Below are 20,853 nucleotides of genomic sequence, written 5' to 3'. Positions count from 1 at the left end.
TGACATTGACTCCTATAATACTAATATTCATAATTTGGGGGGGGGGTGCTTATATTGTCCTGTTATATTGTCCTTGTGTGAAATGGAAATGTGAGTGGGGTCACAGCCAAGGTCACCATATCCCAACTCCCCCTGAGACACCCGCAGGGAGTAGGGTCACAGCCAGGGTCACTTTTGTAGAGCGCCCCTGGAGCAATGAAGGTTAAGTGCCTTGCTCAAGGGCACAGCGACAGATTTTTCACCTTGTCGGCTCCGGTATTCGAACCAGCAACTTTATGTGACACTTCCAATATCATGTATATACTGTGTGAAAAGAAAGGGTCCGAGAATCGGATTTCATGCCCTCTTGTGCCTTACTCAGCCATGTCGTTAAGTGGCCATGTCGTTAAGTGGCCATGTCGTTAAGTGGCCATGTGGTTAAATGGCCATGTGGTTAAATGTTTTTTTATTTATTTTATTTCACCTTTATTTAACCAGGTAGGCTAGTTGAGAACAAGTTGTCATTTACAACTGCGACCTGGTCAAGATAAAGCATAGCAGTGTAAACAGACAACACAGAGTTACACATGGAGTAAACAATTAACAAGTCAATAACACAGTAGAAAAAAAGAGAGTCTATATACATTGTGTGCAAAAGGCATGAGGTTGGCGAATAATTACAATTTTGCAGATTAACACGAGTGATAAATGATCAGATGGTCATGTACAGGTAGAGATACTGGTGTGCAAAAGAGCAGAAAAGTAAATAAATATAAACAGTATGGGGATGAGGTAGATACAATTGGGTTGGCTATTTACCGATAGACTATGTACAGCTGCAGCGATCGGTTAGCTGCTCAGATAGCAGATGTTTGAAGTTGGTGAGGGAGATAGTGGCCATGCCGTAAAGTGGCCATGTCGTAAAGTGGCCATGTCGTAAAGTGGCCATGTCGTAAAGTGCCCATGTCGTAAAGTGCCCATGCCGTAAAGTGGCCATGCCGTAAAGTGGCCATGTCGTAAAGTGGCCATGTCGCAAAGTGGCCATGTCGTAAAGAGCCCATGCCGTAACGTGGCCATGCCGTAAAGTGCCCATGTCGTAAAGTGCCCATGCCGTAAAGTGGCCATGCCGTAAAGTGGCCATGCCGTAAAGTGGCCATGCCGTAAAGTGGCCATGCCGTAAAGTGGCCATGTCGTAAAGTGGCCATGTCGTAAAGTGGCCATGTCGTAAAGAGCCCATGCCGTAACGTGGCCATGCCGTAAAGTGCCCATGCCGTAAAGTGCCCATGCCGTAAAGTGCCCATGCCGTAAAGTGGCCATGTCGTAAAGTGCCCATGCCGTAAAGTGGCCATGTCGTAAAGTGCCCATGTCGTAAAGTGCCCATGTCGTAAAGTGCCCATGTCGTAAAGTGCCCATGCTGTAAAGTGCCCATGCCGTAAAGTGGCCATGCCGTAAAGTGGCCATGCCGTAAAGTGGCCATGCCGTAAAGTGGCCATGCCGTAAAGTGGCCATGCCGTAAAGTGGCCATGCCGTAAAGTGCCCATGCCGTAAAGTGCCCATGTTGTTAAACGTTAATGTCTTTAAGCAGCAGAGGTCAATACAAGCTGATGAGTTTCGGCGACAACCTTCGTCAGCGTGAATTATTTGCCAGCAGGATAAAGACTAAATAATATGACCATGAATACCTCCTCGTCATCGCTGGCGTCTTCCTCCTGTTCTTCCTCATCATCATCATCATCATCTTCCTCACTGCTGGAACTCTCGTCCTTCACCTCTGTCCTCCAGGAGCTGGGCACTGCCGCCTGATGCACAAACTCCAGAGCCTCATCCAGCGCTGACACACACACACACACACGGAAACGCACACACACACAAATGGAAACACACACCGGACACACACACACAAACGGAAACACACACCGGACACACACACACAAACGGAAACACACACCGGACACACACACACACACGGAAACACACACCAGACACACACACACACACACACGGAAACACACCAGTCACACACACACACACCACATTGAGGGCCACCGACCTCCATATTACATAGGGGGCATTCAGAAATTATTCAGACCCCTTTCCTTTTTCCACATTTTGTTATGTTACAGCTCTATTCTAAAATGGATTCAATACCTTATTTACATAAATACATACGTCCCTCACAGATTATTACCTCCATGATACATACATATGTCCCTCACAGATTATTACCTCCATGATACATACGTCCCTCACAGATTATTACCTCCATGATACATACATATGTCCCTCACAGATTATTACCTCTATGAAACATACGTCCCTCACAGATTATTACCTCCATGATACATACATATGTCCCTCACAGATTATTACCTCTATGAAACAAACGTCCCTCACAGATTATTACCTCCATGATACATACATATGTCCCTCACAGATTATTACCTCCATGATACATACATATGTCCCTCACAGATTATTACCTCTATGAAACATACGTCCCTCACAGATTATTACCTCCATGATACATACATATGTCCCTCACAGATTATTACCTCTATGAAACATACGTCCCTCACAGATTATTACCTCCATGATACATACATATGTCCCTCACAGATGATTACCTCCATGATACATATGCACACAGAGAGACAGTGATATCTCACCTGGTTTGAGCCCTGCGTCAGCATTAGGAGGGGAGTCTGTGTCCATCACCCTCACGTCCTTCCTCAGCACTGTGTTACTGAAAGAAAGACAACTTCAGTCAAAATCAACAACACAAACTAAAAGTGTCAAATGTAACCATTTGCCCAGAGAACTAAGGACTCTGAACAGCTAGAGGGGGGATGGAAAGGGGGGTTGAGAATAAGGATAATGGGAACAAAAAGACATGTTTAATATGCAGATGAAGACTAGAGATAAGACTTAATAATGAACTGGTCTGTTCTACTATCATTGATCTGGTACTGGTCTGTTCTACTAGTATTGATCTAGTCTGTTCTACTAGTATTGATCTAGTCTGTTCTACTAGTATTGATCTAGTCTGTTCTACTAGTATTGATCTAGTCTGTTCTACTAGCCAACAGCTAGCCAACGTCTACCGAATAGAACTTCAACAACCCGGTCAACATTCCGCTTCGCTCCACAGGTAGTATCACATTTTCATTTCACTTCATTACAGTACAACGGTTTGATTTGTTTGATCGTATCAAAGACAATTGTGTAGTCTAGAGCGATTTTCTAGGTTAGCTAGCCAGCTATTGTCGTTCTTTTAACGTAACGTAACGTAATCTACACTGCTAGCTAGCCAGCTAGCCCCCGAATAGCAGCACTGTAGAAACTATTACACTCAACGGAACACCTTGATTAGTGTAGTGTCAACAACGCAGCCACTGCCAGCTAGCCTACAAAGTCAACAACGCAGCCACTGCCAGCTAGCCTGCTCCAGCAGTACTGTATCATTTCAATCATTTTAGTCAATAAGATTCTTGCTACGTAAGCTTAACTTTCTGAACACTCGAGACGTGTAGTCCACTTGTCATTCCAATCTCCTTTGCATTAGCGTAGCCTCTTCTGTAGCCTGTCAACTATGTGTCTATCTATCCCTGTTCTCTCCTCTCTGCACAGACCATACAAACGCTATACACCGCGTGGCCGCGGCCACCCTAATCTGGTGGTCCCAGCGCTCACGACCCACGTGGAGTTCCAGGTCTCCGGTAGCCTCTGGAACTGCCGATCTGCGGCCAACAAGGCAGAGTTCATCTCAGCCTATGCCTCCCTCCAGTCCCTCGACTTCTTGGCACTGACGGAAACATGGATCACCACAGATAAAACGGCTACTCCTACTGCTCTCTCTTCGTCCGCCCACGTGTTCTCGCACACCCCGAGAGCTTCTGGTCAGCGGGGTGGTGGCACAGGGATCCTCATCTCTCCCAAGTGGTCATTCTCTCTTTCTCCCCGTACCCATCTGTCTATCGCCTCCTTTGAATTCCATGCTGTCACAGTTACCAGCCCTTTCAAGCTTAACATCCTTATCATTTATCGCCCTCCAGGTTCCCTCGGAGAGTTCATCAATGAGCTTGATGCCTTGATAAGCTCCTTTCCTGAGGACGGCTCACCTCTCACAGTCCTGGGCGACTTTAACCTCCCCACGTCTACCTTTGACTCATTCCTCACTGCCTCCTTCTTTCCACCCTCTCCTCTTTTGACCTCACCCTCTCACCTTCCCCCCTACTCACAAGGCAGGCAATACGCTCGACCTCATCTTTACTAGATGCTGTTCTTCCACTAACCTCATTGCAACTCCCCTCCAAGTCTCCGACCACTACCTTGTATCCTTTTCCCTCTCGCTCTCATCCAACACTTCCCACACTGCCCCTACTCGGATGGTATCGCGCCGTCCCAACCTTCGCTCTCTCTCCCCCGCTACTCTCTCCTCTTCCATCCTATCATCTCTTCCCTCTGCTCAAACCTTCTCCAACCTATCTCCTGATTCTGCCTCCTCAACCCTCCTCTCTTCCCTTTCTGCATCCTTTGACTCTCTATGTCCACTATCCTCCAGGCCGGCTCGGTCCTCCCCTCCCGCTCCGTGGCTCGACGACTCATTGCGAGCTCACAGAACAGGGCTCCGGGCAGCCGAGCGGAAGTGGAGGAAAACTCGCCTCCCTGCGGACCTGGCATCCTTTCACTCCCTCCTCTCTACATTTTCCTCCTCTGTCTCTGCTGCTAAAGCCACTTTCTACCACTCTAAATTCCAAGCATCTGCCTGTAACCCTAGGAAGCTCTTTGCCACCTTCTCCTCCCTCCTGAATCCTCCTCCCCCTGCCACCCCCTCCTCCCTCTCTGCAGATGACTTCGTTAACCATTTTGAAAAGAAGGTCGACGACATCCGATCCTCGTTTGCTAAGTCAAACGACACCGCTGGTTCTGCTCACACTGCCCTACCCTGTGCTCTGACCTCTTTCTCCCTCTCTCTCCAGATGAAATCTCGCTTCTTGTGACGGCCGGCCGCCCAACAACCTGCCCGCTTGACCCTATCCCCTCCTCTCTTCTCCAGACCATTTCCGGAGACCTTCTCCCTTACCTCACCTCGCTCATCAACTCATCCCTGACCGCTGGCTACGTCCCTGCCGTCTTCAAGAGAGCGAGAGTTGCACCCCTTCTGAAAAAACCTACACTCGATCCCTCCGATGTCAACAACTACAGACCAGTATCCCTTCTTTCTTTTCTCTCCAAAACTCTTGAACGTGCCGTCCTTGGCCAGCTCTCCCACTATCTCTCTCAGAATGACCTTCTTGATCCAAATCAGTCAGGTTTCAAGACTAGTCATTCAACTGAGACTGCTCTTCTCTGTATCACGGAGGCGCTCCGCACTGCTAAAGCTAACTCTCTCTCCTCTGCTCTCATCCTTCTAGACCTATCGGCTGCCTTCGATACTGTGAACCATCAGATCCTCCTCTCCACCCTCTCCGAGTTGGGCATCTCCGGCGCGGCCCACGCTTGGATTGCGTCCTACCTGACAGGTCGCTCCTACCAGGTGGCGTGGCGAGAATCTGTCTCCTCACCACGCGCTCTCACCACTGGTGTCCCCCAGGGCTCTGTTCTAGGCCCTCTCCTATTCTCGCTATACACCAAGTCACTTGGCTCTGTCATAACCTCACATGGTCTCTCCTATCATTGCTATGCAGACAACACACAATTAATCTTCTCCTTTCCCCCTTCTGATGACCAGGTGGCGAATCGCATCTCTGCATGTCTGGCAGACATATCAGTGTGGATGACGGATCACCACCTCAAGCTGAACCTCGGCAAGACGGAGCTGCTCTTCCTCCCGGGGAAGGACTGCCCGTTCCATGATCTCGCCATCACGGTTGACAACTCCATTGTGTCCTCCTCCCAGAGCGCTAAGAACCTTGGCGTGATCCTGGACAACACCCTGTCGTTCTCAACTAACATCAAGGCGGTGGCCCGTTCCTGTAGGTTCATGCTCTACAACATCCGCAGAGTACGACCCTGCCTCACACAGGAAGCGGCGCAGGTCCTAATTCAGGCACTTGTCATCTCCCGTCTGGATTACTGCAAATCGCTGTTGGCTGGGCTCCCTGCCTGTGCCATTAAACCCCTACAACTCATCCAGAACGCCGCAGCCCGTCTGGTGTTCAACCTTCCCAAGTTCTCTCACGTCACCCCGCTCCTCCGCTCTCTCCACTGGCTTCCAGTTGAAGCTCGCATCTGCTACAAGACCATGGTGCTTGCCTACGGAGCTGTGAGGGGAACGGCACCGCAGTACCTCCAGGCTCTGATCAGGCCCTACACCCAAACAAGGGCACTGCGTTCATCCACCTCTGGCCTGCTCGCCTCCCTACCACTGAGGAAGTACAGTTCCCGCTCAGCCCAGTCAAAACTGTTCGCTGCTCTGGCCCCCCAATGGTGGAACAAACTCCCTCACGACGACCAGGACAGCGGAGTCAATCACCACCTTCCGGAGACACCTGAAACCCCACCTCTTTAAGGAATACCTAGGATAGGATAAAGTAATCCTTCTCACCCCCCCTTAAATGATTTAGATGCACTATTGTAAAGTGGCTGTTCCACTGGATGTCATAAGGTGAATTCACCAATTTGTAAGTCGCTCTGGATAAGAGCGTATGTCAAATGACTTAAATGTAATTGTAAATGTATTTGATCTAGTCTGTTCTACTAGTATTGATCTGGTCTGTTCTACTAGTATTGATCTGGTCTGTTCTACTAGTATTGATCTGTTCTACTAGTATTGATCTAGTCTGTTCTATTAGTATTGATCTAGTCTGTTCTATTAGTATTGATCTAGTCTGTTCTACTAGTATTGATCTAGTCTGTTCTACTAGTATTGATCTAGTCTGTTCTACTAGTATTGATCTAGTCTGTTCTACTAGTATTGATCTAGTCTGTTCTACTAGTATTGATCTAGTCTGTTCTACTAGTATTGACCTAGTCTGTTCTACTAGTATTGACCTAGTCTGTTCTACTAGTATTGATCTAGTCTGTTCTACTAGTATTGATCTGGTACAGGTCTGTTCTACTATCATTGATCTGGTCTGTTCTACTAGTATTGATCTGGTCTGTTCTACTAGTATTGATCTGGTACTGGTCTGTTCTACTAGTATTGATCTAGTCTGTTCTACTAGTATTGATCTAGTCTGTTCTACTAGTATCGATCTGGTCTGTTCTACTAGTATCGATCTGGTCTGTTCTACTAGTATCGATCTAGTCTGTTCTACTAGTATTGATCTAGTCTGTTCTACTAGTATTGATCTAGTCTGTTCTACTAGTATTGATCTAGTCTGTTCTACTAGTATTGATCTGGTCTGTTCTACTAGTATTGTTCTGGTCTGTTCTACTATCATTGATCTGGTTCTGGTCTGTTCTACTAGTATTGATCTAGTCTGTTCTACTAGTATTGATCTAGTCTGTTCTACTAGTATTGATCTAGTCTGTTCTACTAGTATTGATCTAGTCTGTTCTACTAGTATTGATCTAGTCTGTTCTACTAGTATTGATCTAGTCTGTTCTACTAGTATTGATCTAGTCTGTTCTACTAGTATTGATCTGGTACAGGTCTGTTCTACTAGTATTGATCTAGTCTGTTCTACTAGTATTGATCTAGTCTGTTCTACTAGTATTGATCTGGTACAGGTCTGTTCTACTATCATTGATCTGGTCTGTTCTACTAGTATTGATCTGGTCTGTTCTACTAGTATTGTTCTGGTCTGTTCTACTAGTATTGATCTGGTCTGTTCTACTAGTATTGATCTGGTACCTGGCAAACTAAATATGTCCCTAAATCTATCCCAGTTTCTATTACAGAGGCACCTGCCAACCTAAATCTGTCCCAGTTCCTATTACACAGAGGAAACTGGCAACCCAAATCTGTCCAAGTTCCTATTACACAGAGGAACCTGGCAACCCAAATCTGTCCCAGTTCCTATTACACAGAGGAACATGGCAACCCAAATCTGTCCCAGTTCCTAATACACAAACCTGGCAACCCAAATCAGTCCCAGTTCCTAATACACAAACCTGGCAAGCCAAATCTGTCCCAGTTTCTAATACACAAACCTGGCAACCCAAATCTGTCCCAGTTCCTATTACACAGAGGAACCTGGCAACCTAAATTTACATTTACATTTACATTTAAGTCATTTAGCAGACGCTCTTATCCAGAGCGACTTAAATCTGTCCCAGTTCCTAATACACAAACCTGGCAACCCAAATCTGTCCCAGTTCCTAATACACAAACCTGGCAAGCCAAATCTGTCCAGGTCCTAATAAACAAACCTGGCAACCCAGATCTGTCCCAGTTCCTATTACATAAACCTGGCAAGCCAAATCTGTCCAGGTCCTAATACACAAACCTGGCAAGCCAAATCTGCCCCAGTTCCTAATATACAAACCTGCCAACCTAAATCTGTCCCAGTTCCTATTACACAGAGACACCTGGCAACCTAAATCTGTCCCAGTTCCTATTACACAGAGGAACCTGGCAACCTAAATCTGTCCCAGTTCCTAATACACAAACCTGGCAACCCAAATCTGTCCCAGGTCCTAATACACAAACCTGGGAACCCAAATCTGTCCCAGTTCCTAATACACAATCATGGGAACCCAAATCTGTCCCAGTTCCTAATATACAAACCTGACAACCCAAATATGTCCCAGTTCCTATTACACAGAGGAACCTGGCAACCTAAATCTGTCCCAGTTCCTAATACACAAACCTGGCAACCCAAATCTGCCCCAGTTCCTATTACACAGAGGAACCTGGCAACCCAAATCTGTCCCAGTTCCTAATACACAAACCTGGCAAGCCAAATCTGTCCAGGTCCTAATACACAAACCTGGCAACCCAAATCTGTCCCAGTTCCTAATACACAAACCTGGCAAGCCAAATCGGTCCAGGTCCTAATACACAAACCTAGCAACCCAAATCTGTCCCAGTTCCTAATATACAAACCTGCCAACCTAAATCTGTCCCAGTTCCTATTACACAGAGGAACCTGGCAACCTAAATCTGTCCCAGTTCCTAATACACAAACCTGGCAACCCAAATCTGTCCCAGTTCCTAATACACAGAGGAACCTGGCAACCCAAATCTGTCCCAGTTCCTAATACACAAACCTGGCAACCCAAATCTGTCCAGGTCCTAATATACAAACCTGCCAACCTAAATCTGTCCCAGTTCCTATTACACAGAGACACCTGCCAACCTAAATCTGTCCCAGTTCCTATTACACAGAGGAACCTGGCAACCCAAATCTGTTCCAGTTCCTATTACACAGAGGAACCTGGCAACCCAAATCTGTCCCAGTTCCTATAACACAAACCTGGCAACCCAAATCTGTCCCAGTTCCTAATACACAAACCTGGCAACCCAAATATGTCCCAGTTCCTAATATACAAACCTGCCAACCTAAATCTGTCCCAGTTCCTATTACCCAGAGACACCTGCCAACCTAAATCTGTCCCAGTTCCTATTACACAGAGGAACCTGGCAACCTAAATCTGTCCCAGTTCCTAATACACAAACCTGGCAAGCCAAATCTGTCCCAGTTCCTATAACACAAACCTGGCATCCCAAATCTGTCCCAGTTCCCAATATACAAACCTGGCAACCCAAATATTTCCCAGTTCCTAATATACAAACCTAGCAACCCAAATCTGTCCCAGTTCCTATAACACAAACCTGGCAACCCAAATCTGTCCCAGTTCCTAATACACACACTGAGCAACCCAAATCTGTCCCAGTTCCTAATACTAGACCTGGCAACCCAAATCTGTCCCAGTTCCTAATACACACACCGAGCAACCTAAATCTGTCCCAGTTCCTAATACACAAACCTGGCAACCCAAATCTGTCCCAGTTCCTAATACACAAACCTGGCAAGCCAAATCTGTCCAAGTCCTAATAAACAAACCTGGCAACCCAGATCTGTCCCAGTTCCTATTACATAAACCTGGCAAGCCAAATCTGTCCAGGTCCTAATACACAAACCTGGCAAGCCAAATCTGCCCCAGTTCCTAATACACACACCGAGCAACCCAAATCAGTCCGAGCATCAGTTCCAGCTACGCAGCAGCAGCTGATAAGGAACCAGAGGCAGTGACCTCAATGGCTTCCCCTGATCTAGATGCTAGCTGCTACAGTCAATTACAGCAGCTTCCACTTCCTTTCAGAATAATCATCTGTTCTCTCAACCCATCCTGCCGCCATCAGCACTACCCGTCCCCTCCCAGTCAGCCAGCTGCCTGCTAGCTGTTCTGGCCACAGCTGATAAAGGCCCTCAACAGCCATTTCATGTCACAGTAAATAGGCCTTCAGCTTGGACTGGGCTGGTTCCAGGCCAATATTGTTCAGTTGTGTTGTTAGGAGAGAGATATATTTAACCTAAATATTGGAATATCCACTAGAGAAGGAAGGCTGAGGACGGGTTCAGTGGGCATCCTGGGATGTGTTCAGTGGGCATGAAATGGAAAACATTCTGAAATAGAAAATTGCTGGTCACACAGACGGGTTAGCTGACACAACAAAAACAATGCATGTTTCAATGGTGAAGAAGTCTCTGTGTTGATGTGATTCAGGATGGCCAGATAGCTACCAACAATGACACAAAGCTGCCTTGTGAGGAATCCGAGGTGGCTCATTTCAGCGAGTTCTATCTGCAACACGATGTAACTGAGACCACAAGGGCTCATTGTGCACATCTATTTAGGTTTCCAATAAACATTGGAGAGTAAATATAGTTAAAGTTGTCAACAATCTAAACCAACCTGTCTGTATGATTTAAATATCATAACTAAAACCATGTCCACAGTGACCAGGAATGAGGTTGACCTGTTGTGGTTGTTAGAAGATTTGAGTGTTTATAGTCTTCTTCTTCTTCAGTTTAACACTCCCTGAGTAGGCTGTCCACTGACCAGCCCTCCCCTCTCTCTGCCTCTGTGTGGGCTGCTTCGTGAGGTCTGTTCAAGCCACAATCTCAATGCTCTTAGCCATGGGCTAACGGAGCATTTAGTCTGGGCTAAGATAGTGTTCTGAAGAGGGATAGCACCAACCTTAGCCCATGGCTAGCTGGCCCTGTTCTGGAGCAGGGTTAGCACTGAATTTCAAGGCTAGCCAATCACAGTTCAATTGTTGCCTAATTTATATATTATACTCCGGGAAAGTGACCGTTGGTTTCAGTTAACCCTGCTAGTGTGAACACAGGCTAAGCTAGGCTGAGGCTAAAGATAGTCCGGGGCTAATAAGAATGCAGTGTGAAAAGCTTAACCATCTCACCAGTCAGACACCACTCTCCCTGTCAGGGAAGGCAGAGACATTTACTGGACTTTCTGTTCTGCAGAAAGACAGCGTGCAGTTTCTCAGTTTGAGCTTTTTCGGAATGGAATATTTCAAAGCCTAATATAATAATAATTCATGCCATTGAGCAGACACTTTGAATTCAAAGTGACCATTTCTCCATTATGACTCTGAATTCTTCACTAATTCCGACAACTCTACAGGTTCATGTTACACATCAACACAATGCAAATAAGTGTTTCATAATGCAGCACGTCAGATGACTCACAATTTTCCATCCTTGAAGGAGCGGATGAAGATGCTGTCTTTCTTTATGATGGCCTCTTCATGGCAGTCTGGGGTGATGACCTGGTGGGGAGGGGAGGGGGGGGGAGAGAGTGAGTATGACTGCTCAGACAAGGCACAGAGCAAAGTGGGTTTGGATGACAGAACAAACCCTCCAATGCACCACAGAACAACCCCCTCCACCACAACCCCTCCACAGAACAACCCCTCCACAGAACAACCCCTCCACTACAAACCCCTCCACTACAAACCCCTCCACCACAACCCCCTCCACCACAACCCCTCCACAGAACAATCCCTCCACCACAACCCCCTCCACCACAACCCCTCCACGACAAACCCCTCCACCACAACCCCTCCACAGAACAACCCCTCCACAGAACAACCCCTCCACGACAACCCCTCCACTACAAACCCCTCCACTACCAACCCCTCCACTACCAACCCCTCCACTAACCAACCCCTCCACTACCAACCCCTCCACTACCAACCCCTCCACGACAAACCCCTCCACGACAAACCCCTCCACAGAACAACCCCTCCACTACCAACCCCTCCACCACAACCCCTCCACAGAACAACCCCTCCACAGAACAACCCCTCCACGACAACCCCTCCACTACAAACAACCCCTCCACTACCAACCCCTCCACTAACAACCCCTCCACTACCAACCCCTCCACGACAAACCCCTCCACAGAACAACCCCTCCACTACCAACCCCTCCACAGAACAACCCCTCCACAGAACAACCCCTCCACAGAACAACCCCTCCACCACAACCCCTCCACAGAACAACCCCTCCACCACAACCCCTCCACAGAACAACCCCTCCACCACAACCCCTCCACAGAACAACCCCTCCACAGAACAACCCCTCCACAGAACAACCCCTCCACCACAACCCCTCCACAGAACAACCCCTCCACCACAACCCCCTCCACCACAACCCCTCCACGACAAACCCCTCCACCACAACCCCTCCACAGAACAACCCCTCCACAGAACAACCCCTCCACTACCAACCCCTCCACTACAAACCCCTCCACAGAACAACCCCTCCACCACAACCCCTCCACCACAACCCCTCCACGACAAACCCCTCCACCACAACCACTCCACAGAACAACCCCTCCACAGAACAACCCCTCCACAGAACAACCCCTCCACCACAACCCCTCCACCACAACCCCTCCACAGAACAACCCCTCCACCACAAACCCCTCCACCACAACCCCTCCACAGAACAACCCCTCCACAGAACAACCCCTCCACTACAAACAACCCCTCCACAGAACAACCCCTCCACCACAACCCCTCCACCACAACCCCTCCACAGAACAACCCCTCCACAGAACAACCCCTCCACAGAACAACCCCTCCACGACAAACCCCTCCACGACAAACCCCTCCACGACAAACCCCTCCACGACAAACCCCTCCACGACAAACCCCTCCACGACAAACCCATCCACGACAAACCCCTCCACGACAAACCCCTCCACGACAAACCCCTCCACGACAAACCCTCCACAGAACAACCCCTCCACAGAACAACCCCTCCACGACAAACCCCTCCACGACAAACCCCTCCACGACAAACCCCTCCACGACAAACCCCTCCACCACAACCCCTCCACAGAACAACCCCTCCACAGAACAACCCCTCCACAGAACAACCCCTCCACAGAACAACCCCTCCACAGAACAACCCCTCCACGACAACCCCTCCACTACAACCCCTCCACTACAAACCCCTCCACTACCAACCCCTCCACTACCAACCCCTCCACTACCAACCCCTCCACTACCAACCCCTCCACGACAAACCCCTCCACAGAACAACCCCTCCACTACCAACCCCTCCACCACAACCCCTCCACAGAACAACCCCTCCACGACAACCCCTCCACTACAAACAACCCCTCCACTACAAACAACCCCTCCACTACAAACAACCCCTCCACTACAAACAACCCCTCCACTACAAACAACCCCTCCATGACAAACCCCTCCACGACAAACCCCTCCACGACAAACCCCTCCACGACAAACCCCTCCACGACAAACCCCTCCACTACAAACAACCCCTCCACTACAAACAACCCCTCCACTACAAACAACCCCTCCACTACAAACAACCCCTCCACTACAAACAACCCCTCCACTACAGACAAACCCCTCCACGACAAACCCCTCCACTACAAACAACCCCTCCACGACAAACCCCTCCACGACAAACCCCTCCACGACAACCCCTCCACTACAAACAACCCCTCCACTACAAACAACCCCTCCACGACAAACCCCTCCCACGACAAACCCCTCCACGACAAACCCCTCCACGACAACCCCTCCACAGAACAACCCCTCCACGACAAACCCCTCCACTACCAACCCCTCCACTACCAACCCCTCCACGACAAACCCCTCCACGACAAACCCCTCCACGACAAACCCCTCCACGACAAACCCTCCACAGAACAACCCCTCCACAGAACAACCCCTCCACGACAAACCCCTCCACGACAAACCCCTCCACGACAAACCCCTCCCACGACAAACCCCTCCACGACAACCCCTCCACAGAACAACCCCTCCACAGAACAACCCCTCCACTACAAACCCCTCCACGACAAACCCCTCCACGACAATCCCCTCCACGACAAACCCCTCCACCACAACCCCTCCACAGAACAACCCCTCCACAGAACAACCCCTCCACAGAACAACCCCTCCACCACAACCCCCTCCACCACAACCCCTCCACAGAACAACCCCTCCACAGAACAACCCCTCCACCACAACCCCCTCCACAGAACAACCCCTCCACAGAACAACCCCTCCACCACAACCCCCTCCACCACAACCCCTCCACCACAACCCCCTCCACCACAACCCCTCCACAGAACAACCCCTCCACAGAACAACCCCTCCACCACAACCCCTCCACCACAACCCCTCCACCACAACCCCTCCACCACAACCCCTCCACAGAACAACCCCTCCACTACCAACCCCTCCACTACCAACCCCTCCACTACCAACTCCTCCACGACAAACCCCTCCACGACAAACCCCTCCACGACAAACCCCTCCACGACAAACCCCTCCACGACAAACCCTCCACAGAACAACCCCTCCACAGAACAACCCCTCCACGACAAACCCCTCCACTACCAACCCCTCCACGACAAACCCCTCCACGACAAACCCCTCCACGACAAACCCCTCCACGACAAACCCCTCCACGACAAACCCCTCCACAGAACAACCCCTCCACAGAACAACCCCTCCACGACAAACCCCTCCACGACAAACCCCTCCACGACAAACCCCTCCACGACAAACCCCTCCACAGAACAACCCCTCCACAGAACAACCCCTCCACAGAACAACCCCTCCACGACAAACCCCTCCACGACAAACCCCTCCACGACAAACCCCTCCACGACAACCCCTCCACAGAACAACCCCTCCACGACAAACCCCTCCACGACAACCCCTCCACAGAACAACCCCTCCACTACAAACCCCTCCACTACAAACAACCCCTCCACTACAAACAACCCCTCCACGACAAACCCCTCCACGACAAACAACCCCTCCACGACAAACAACCCCTCCACTACAAACAACCCCTCCACTACAAACAACCCCTCCACTACAAACAACCCCTCCACTACAAACAACCCCTCCACTACAAACAACCCCTCCACTACAAACAACCCCTCCACTACAAACAACCCCTCCACTACAAACAACCCCTCCACTACAAACAACCCCTCCACTACAAACAACCCCTCCACTACAAACAACCCCTCCACTACAAACAACCCCTCCACGACAAACCCCTCCACGACAAACCCCTCCAGAGAACAACCCCTCCAGAGAACAACCCCTCCAGAGAACAACCCCTCCAGAGAACAACCCCTCCAGAGAACAACCCCTCCAGAGAACAACCCCTCCACAACAAACCCCTCCACAACAAACCCCTCCACAACAAACCCCTCCACAACAAACCCCTCCACAACAAACCCCTCCAATATGCAGGGAATATATGTAGGGAATATGGTGCCATAGGGCTCTGGTCAAAAGTAGTGCACAATATAAGGAATATGTGACATAGTGACCTATGGAAAACTAAGGTGACAAAACAAGTCTGGAAAACCCTGATAACTGACTCTCACTTCAGAGTGTGTTGCATTGACACACAAACACAGTAAGCTGAGCAGTGGTGTGTCTTCACCTTGAAAAAAATCAATCAATCAACCATATGAATCCATTCTTTTTAGTGGATCAGCAATTTGAGCCGCTGAAAATGACATGTAACTGATCATAAAAACATCCCCCCCTCCCTCCCTCACTGTGATGGTGAAGAAGTTAGCGTACGGGAGGAGGCATGTGGTAGGGGGCACGTGGTAGGGGGCACGTGGTAGTGGGCACGTGGTAGTGGGCACGTGGTAGTGGGCACGTGGTAGTGGGCACGTGGTAGGGGGCACGTGGTAATGGGCACGTGGTAGGGGGCACGTGGTAGTGGGCACGTGGTAGTGGGCACGTGGTAGTGGGCACGTGGTAGTGGGCACGTGGTAGTGGGCACGTGGTAGTGGGCACGTGGTAGTGGGCACGTGGTAGTGGACACGTGGTAGGGGGCACGTGGTAGGGGGCACGTGGTAGGGGGCACGTGGTAGTGGGCACGTGGTAGTGGGCACGTGGTAGTGGGCACGTGGTAGGGGGCACGTGGTAGGGGGCACGTGGTAGGGGGCACGTGGTAGGGGGCACGTGGTAGGGGGCACGTGGTAGTGGACACGTGGTAGGGGGCACGTGGTAGGGGGCACGTGGTAGTGGACACGTGGTAGGGGGCACGTGGGGGGGCACGTGGTAGTGGACACGTGGTAGGGGGCACGTGGTAGGGGGCACGTGGTAGGGGGCACGTGGTAGGGGGCACGTGGTAGGGGGCACGTGGTAGGGGGCACGTGGTAATGGGTTGCAAACTGTTGTAAAGCTCCTTCCCATACATTTTGCCTTGAGGCGGAGACAAACTGTTTTAAAGCTCCTTCCCATACATTTTGCCTTGAGGCAGAGACAAACTGTTGTAAAGCTCCTTCCCATACATTTTGCCTTGAGGCAGAGACAAACTGTTGTAAAGCTCCTTCCCATACATTTTGCCTTGAGGCAGAGACAAACTGTTGTAAAGCTCCTTCCCATACATTTTGCCTTGAGGCAGAGACAAACTGTTGTAAAGCTCCTTCCCATACATTTTGCCTTGAGGCAGAGACAACACTGTTTTAAAGCTCCTTCCCATACATTTTGCCTTGAGGCAGAGACAAACTGTTTTAAAGCTCCTTCCCATACATTTTGCCTTGAGGCAGAGACAAACTGTTGTAAAGCTCCTTCCCATACATTTTGCCATGGGGCAGAGAAACTGTTTTAAAGCTCCTTCCCATACATTTTGCCATGGGGCAGAGAAACTGTTTTAAAGCTCCTTCCCATACATTTTGCCTTGAGGCAGAGACAAACTGTTTTAAAGCTCCTTCCCATACATTTTGCCATGGGGCAGAGAAACTGTTTTAAAGCTCCTTCCCATACATTTTGCCTTGAGGCAGAGACAAACTGTTTTAAAGCTCCTTCCCATACATTTTGCCTTGAGGCAGAGACAAACTGTTTTAAAGCTCCTTCCCATACATTTTGCCTTGAGGCAGAGACAACACTGTTTTAAAGCTCCTTCCCATACATTTTGCCTTGAGGCAGAGACAACACTGTTTTAAAGCTCCTTCCCATACATTTTGCATTGGGGCAGAGAAACTGCTTTAAAGCTCCTTCCCATACATTTTGCCATGGGGCAGAGAAACTGTTTTAAAGCTCCTTCCCATACATTTTGCCTTGAGGCAGAGACAAACTGTTTTAAAGCTCCTTCCCATACATTTTGCCATGGGGCAGAGACAAACTGTTTTAAAGCTCCTTCCCATACATTTTGCCTTGAGGCAGAGGCAAACTGTTTTAAAGCTCCTTCCCATACATTTTGCCATGGGGCAGACAAACTGTTTTAAAGCTCCTTCCCATACATTTTGCCATGGGGCAGAGAAACTGTTTTAAAGCTCCTTCCCATACATTTTGCCTTGAGGCAGAGACAAACTGTTTTAAAGCTCCTTCCCATACATTTTGCCATGGGGCAGAGACAAACTGTTTTAAAGCTCCTTCCCATACATTTTGCCTTGAGGCAGAGGCAAACTGTTTTAAAGCTCCTTCCCATACATTTTGCCATGGGGCAGACAAACTGTTTTAAAGCTCCTTCCCATACATTTTGCCATGGGGCAGAGAAACTGTTTTAAAGCTCCTTCCCATACATTTTGCCTTGAGGCAGAGGCAAACTGTTTTAAAGCTCCTTCCCATACATTTTGCCATGGGGCGGAGACAAACTGTTTTAAAGCTCCTTCCCATACATTTTGCCTTGAGGCAGAGGCAAACTGTTTTAAAGCTCCTTCCCATACATTTTGCCATGGGGCAGAGAAACTGTTTTAAAGCTCCTTCCCATACATTTTGCCATGGGGCAGAGAAACTGTTTTAAAGCTCCTTCCCATACCTTTTGCTATCCGAGTGACTCAAACATAATAAAATCAATGGCAATGCATTTTTTTATTTTTTATTTTAGATTCTCCCTGACTGTACCATCTTTTTATTTGTGATTGTTAGTTCTGAACTATACTCTAATTTAACAATATCAATCTCCATTATGTTTTCTACATAATTTATATTATGTATACACACTAGTCAAAAGTTTGGACATACCTACTCATTCCAGGGTTTTCTTTATTTGTACTATTTTCTACATTGTAGAATAATAGTGAAGACATCAAACGTATGAAATAACACGTATAGAATCATGTAGTAACCAAAAAAGTGCATAACAAATCAAAATAGATTCTATATTTGAGATATTTCAAATAGCCATCTTTTGCCTAGATGGCAGCTTGGCACACTCTTGGCATCCTCTCAACCAGCTTCACCTGGAATGTTTTTCCAACAGTCTTGAAGGAGTTCCCACATATGCTGAGCACTTGTTGGCTGCTTGTCCTTCACTCTGCGGTCCAACTCATCCCAAACCAATTGGGTTGAGGTTGGGTGATTGTGGAGGCCAGGTCATCTGATGCAGCACTCCATCACTCTCCCTTCTTGGTCATATAGCCCTTACACAGCCTGGAGGTGTGTTGGGTCATTGTCCTGTTGAAAAACAAATAATAGTCTCACTAAGTGCAAACCAGATGGGATGGCGTATCGCTGCAGAATGCTGTGGTAGCCATGCTGGTTAAGCGTGACTTGAATTCTAAATAAATCACTGACAGTGTCACCAGCAAAGCACCCCCACACCATCACACCTCCTCCTCCATGCTTCACGGTGGGAACCATCTGTTCACTTACTCTGCGTCTCACAAATACATGGAGATGGATCCAAAAAATCTCAAAAAGGGACTCAGACCAAAGGTTTCCACTGGTCTAATGTCCATTTCTCGTGTTTCTTGGCCCAAGCAAGTCTCTTCTTATTATTGGTGTCCTTAGTAATGCTTTCTTTGCAGCATGTCGACCATGAAGGCCTGTTTCACGCAGTCTCCTCTAAACATGTTGAGATGTGTCTGTTTCTTGAACTCTGTGAAGCCTTTATTTGGGCTGCAATTTCTGAGGACGGTAACTCTAATGAACTTATCCTCTGCAGCAGAGCTAACTCTGGGTCTTCCTTTCCTGTGGCAGTCCTCATGAGAGCCAGTTTCATCATAGCGCTTGATGGTTTTTGTGACTGCACTTGAAGAAACTTAAAAAATTCTTGAGATGTTCCTTATTGACTGACCTTCATATCTTAAAGGAATGGTCTGTCATTTCTCTTTTCTTATTTGAGCTGTTCTTGACATAATATGGTCTTGGTCCTTTACCAAATAGGGCTATCTTCTGGACACCACCAACTACCTTGTCACAACACAACTGATTGGCACAAACGCATTAAGGAAAGAAATTCCACAAATTAACTTTTAAGGAAGTACACCTGTTAATTGAATGCATTCCAGGTGACTACCTCATGAAGCTGGTTGACAGAATGCCAAGTGGACAAAGCTGTCATCGAGGCAAAAGTTGGCTACTTTGAAGAATCTCAAAAATAAAATACATTTTGATTTGTTTAGCACTTTTTTGGTTATTACATGATTCCATGTGTGTTATTTCAGAAATTTGATGTTTTCACTTCCATTCTACAATGTAGAAAATAGTAAATATAAAGAAAAACACTTGAATGTGTGTCCAAACTTTTGACTGGTAATGTGTATTTATATTTTTTGGGACAGGCGATTTAGCAGTAATGGCAACACAGACAGAGAGACAAGGTGATCTCACCAGTGCAGGGCAGGTTACCTATCGGTGTTTTTCCTGTCGCCAGTAGAGGCAGAGCCCCCCTCCACACCACCTTCTCTAACAAACATCACCTTCCAAAAACACACACACCAGTGCAGGGCAGGGTACCACGCTTTGGTCTTGTTCTTCCAGTCTCCAGCAGAGGCAGAACCCCCCTCAACACACACCACCTTCCCAGACAGAGACAGACAGACTGACTCACCAGGGCAGGGTACCACGCTGTGGTCTTGTTCTTCCAGTCTCCAGCAGAGGCAGAACCCCCCTCAACACACACCACCTTCCCAAACAGCTCTTCATTCTGTCTCCCGTCACTCTCCTCCTCTTCACTGGATGACGAAGATGGCTCCTCCTCCTGACTGTTAAAGGGAATCAAGAAGCTTTCAAATTCAACACACAAAAAGTGACATTGAGCTGTAGAATAATTTTTTTTAAATGAAATTGCACAGATTAACAAAACAAACAGCCCCCGTCTTAACTACATTTACCCTAATGAGTGTAGGTGGACCTCTCCCTGTCTTAAATACATTTAAACTAATGAGTGTAGGTAGACCTCTCCCTGTCTTAAATACATTTAAACTAATGAGTGTAGGTAGACCTCTCCCTGTCTTAAATACATTTACACTAATGAGTGTAGGTAGACCTCTCCCTGTCTTAAATACATTTAAACTAATGAGTGTAGGTAGACCTCTCCCTGTCTTAAATACATTTAAACTAATGAGTGTAGGTAGACCTCTCCCTGTCTTAAATACATTTACACTAATGAGTGTAGGTAGACCTCTCCCTGTCTTAAATACATTTAAACTAATGAGTGTAGGTAGACCTCTCCCTGTCTTAAATACATTTAAACTAATGAGTGT

At 48.1% G+C, this 20,853-nt stretch overlaps 1 protein-coding gene across 1 annotated transcript in view; it reads right to left on the bottom strand.

The window, feature by feature from the left end:
• The window catches only part of LOC135534308 (AT-rich interactive domain-containing protein 4B-like), a gene marked incomplete at both ends in the record, with an annotated part of 28,018 nt that extends 7,666 nt beyond the window's left edge, over nt 1-20,352 (bottom strand). The window contains 4 exons of the mRNA XM_064961351.1: nt 1,662-1,810; nt 2,646-2,722; nt 11,583-11,662; nt 20,199-20,352. Of these exons, the coding sequence (XP_064817423.1) occupies nt 1,662-1,810; nt 2,646-2,722; nt 11,583-11,662; nt 20,199-20,352 (460 nt within the window). The remainder of the gene's footprint in view (nt 1-1,661; nt 1,811-2,645; nt 2,723-11,582; nt 11,663-20,198) is intronic.
• Nucleotides 20,353-20,853: the final 501 nt, after the last annotated feature.

Source organism: Oncorhynchus masou, unplaced genomic scaffold (assembly GCF_036934945.1).
Source record: "Oncorhynchus masou masou isolate Uvic2021 unplaced genomic scaffold, UVic_Omas_1.1 unplaced_scaffold_3245, whole genome shotgun sequence".
Lineage (NCBI taxonomy): Eukaryota > Metazoa > Chordata > Actinopteri > Salmoniformes > Salmonidae > Oncorhynchus > Oncorhynchus masou.
Note: the sequence above shows the minus strand (reverse complement) of the source record. Positions and strands in the feature narration are given on the sequence as shown.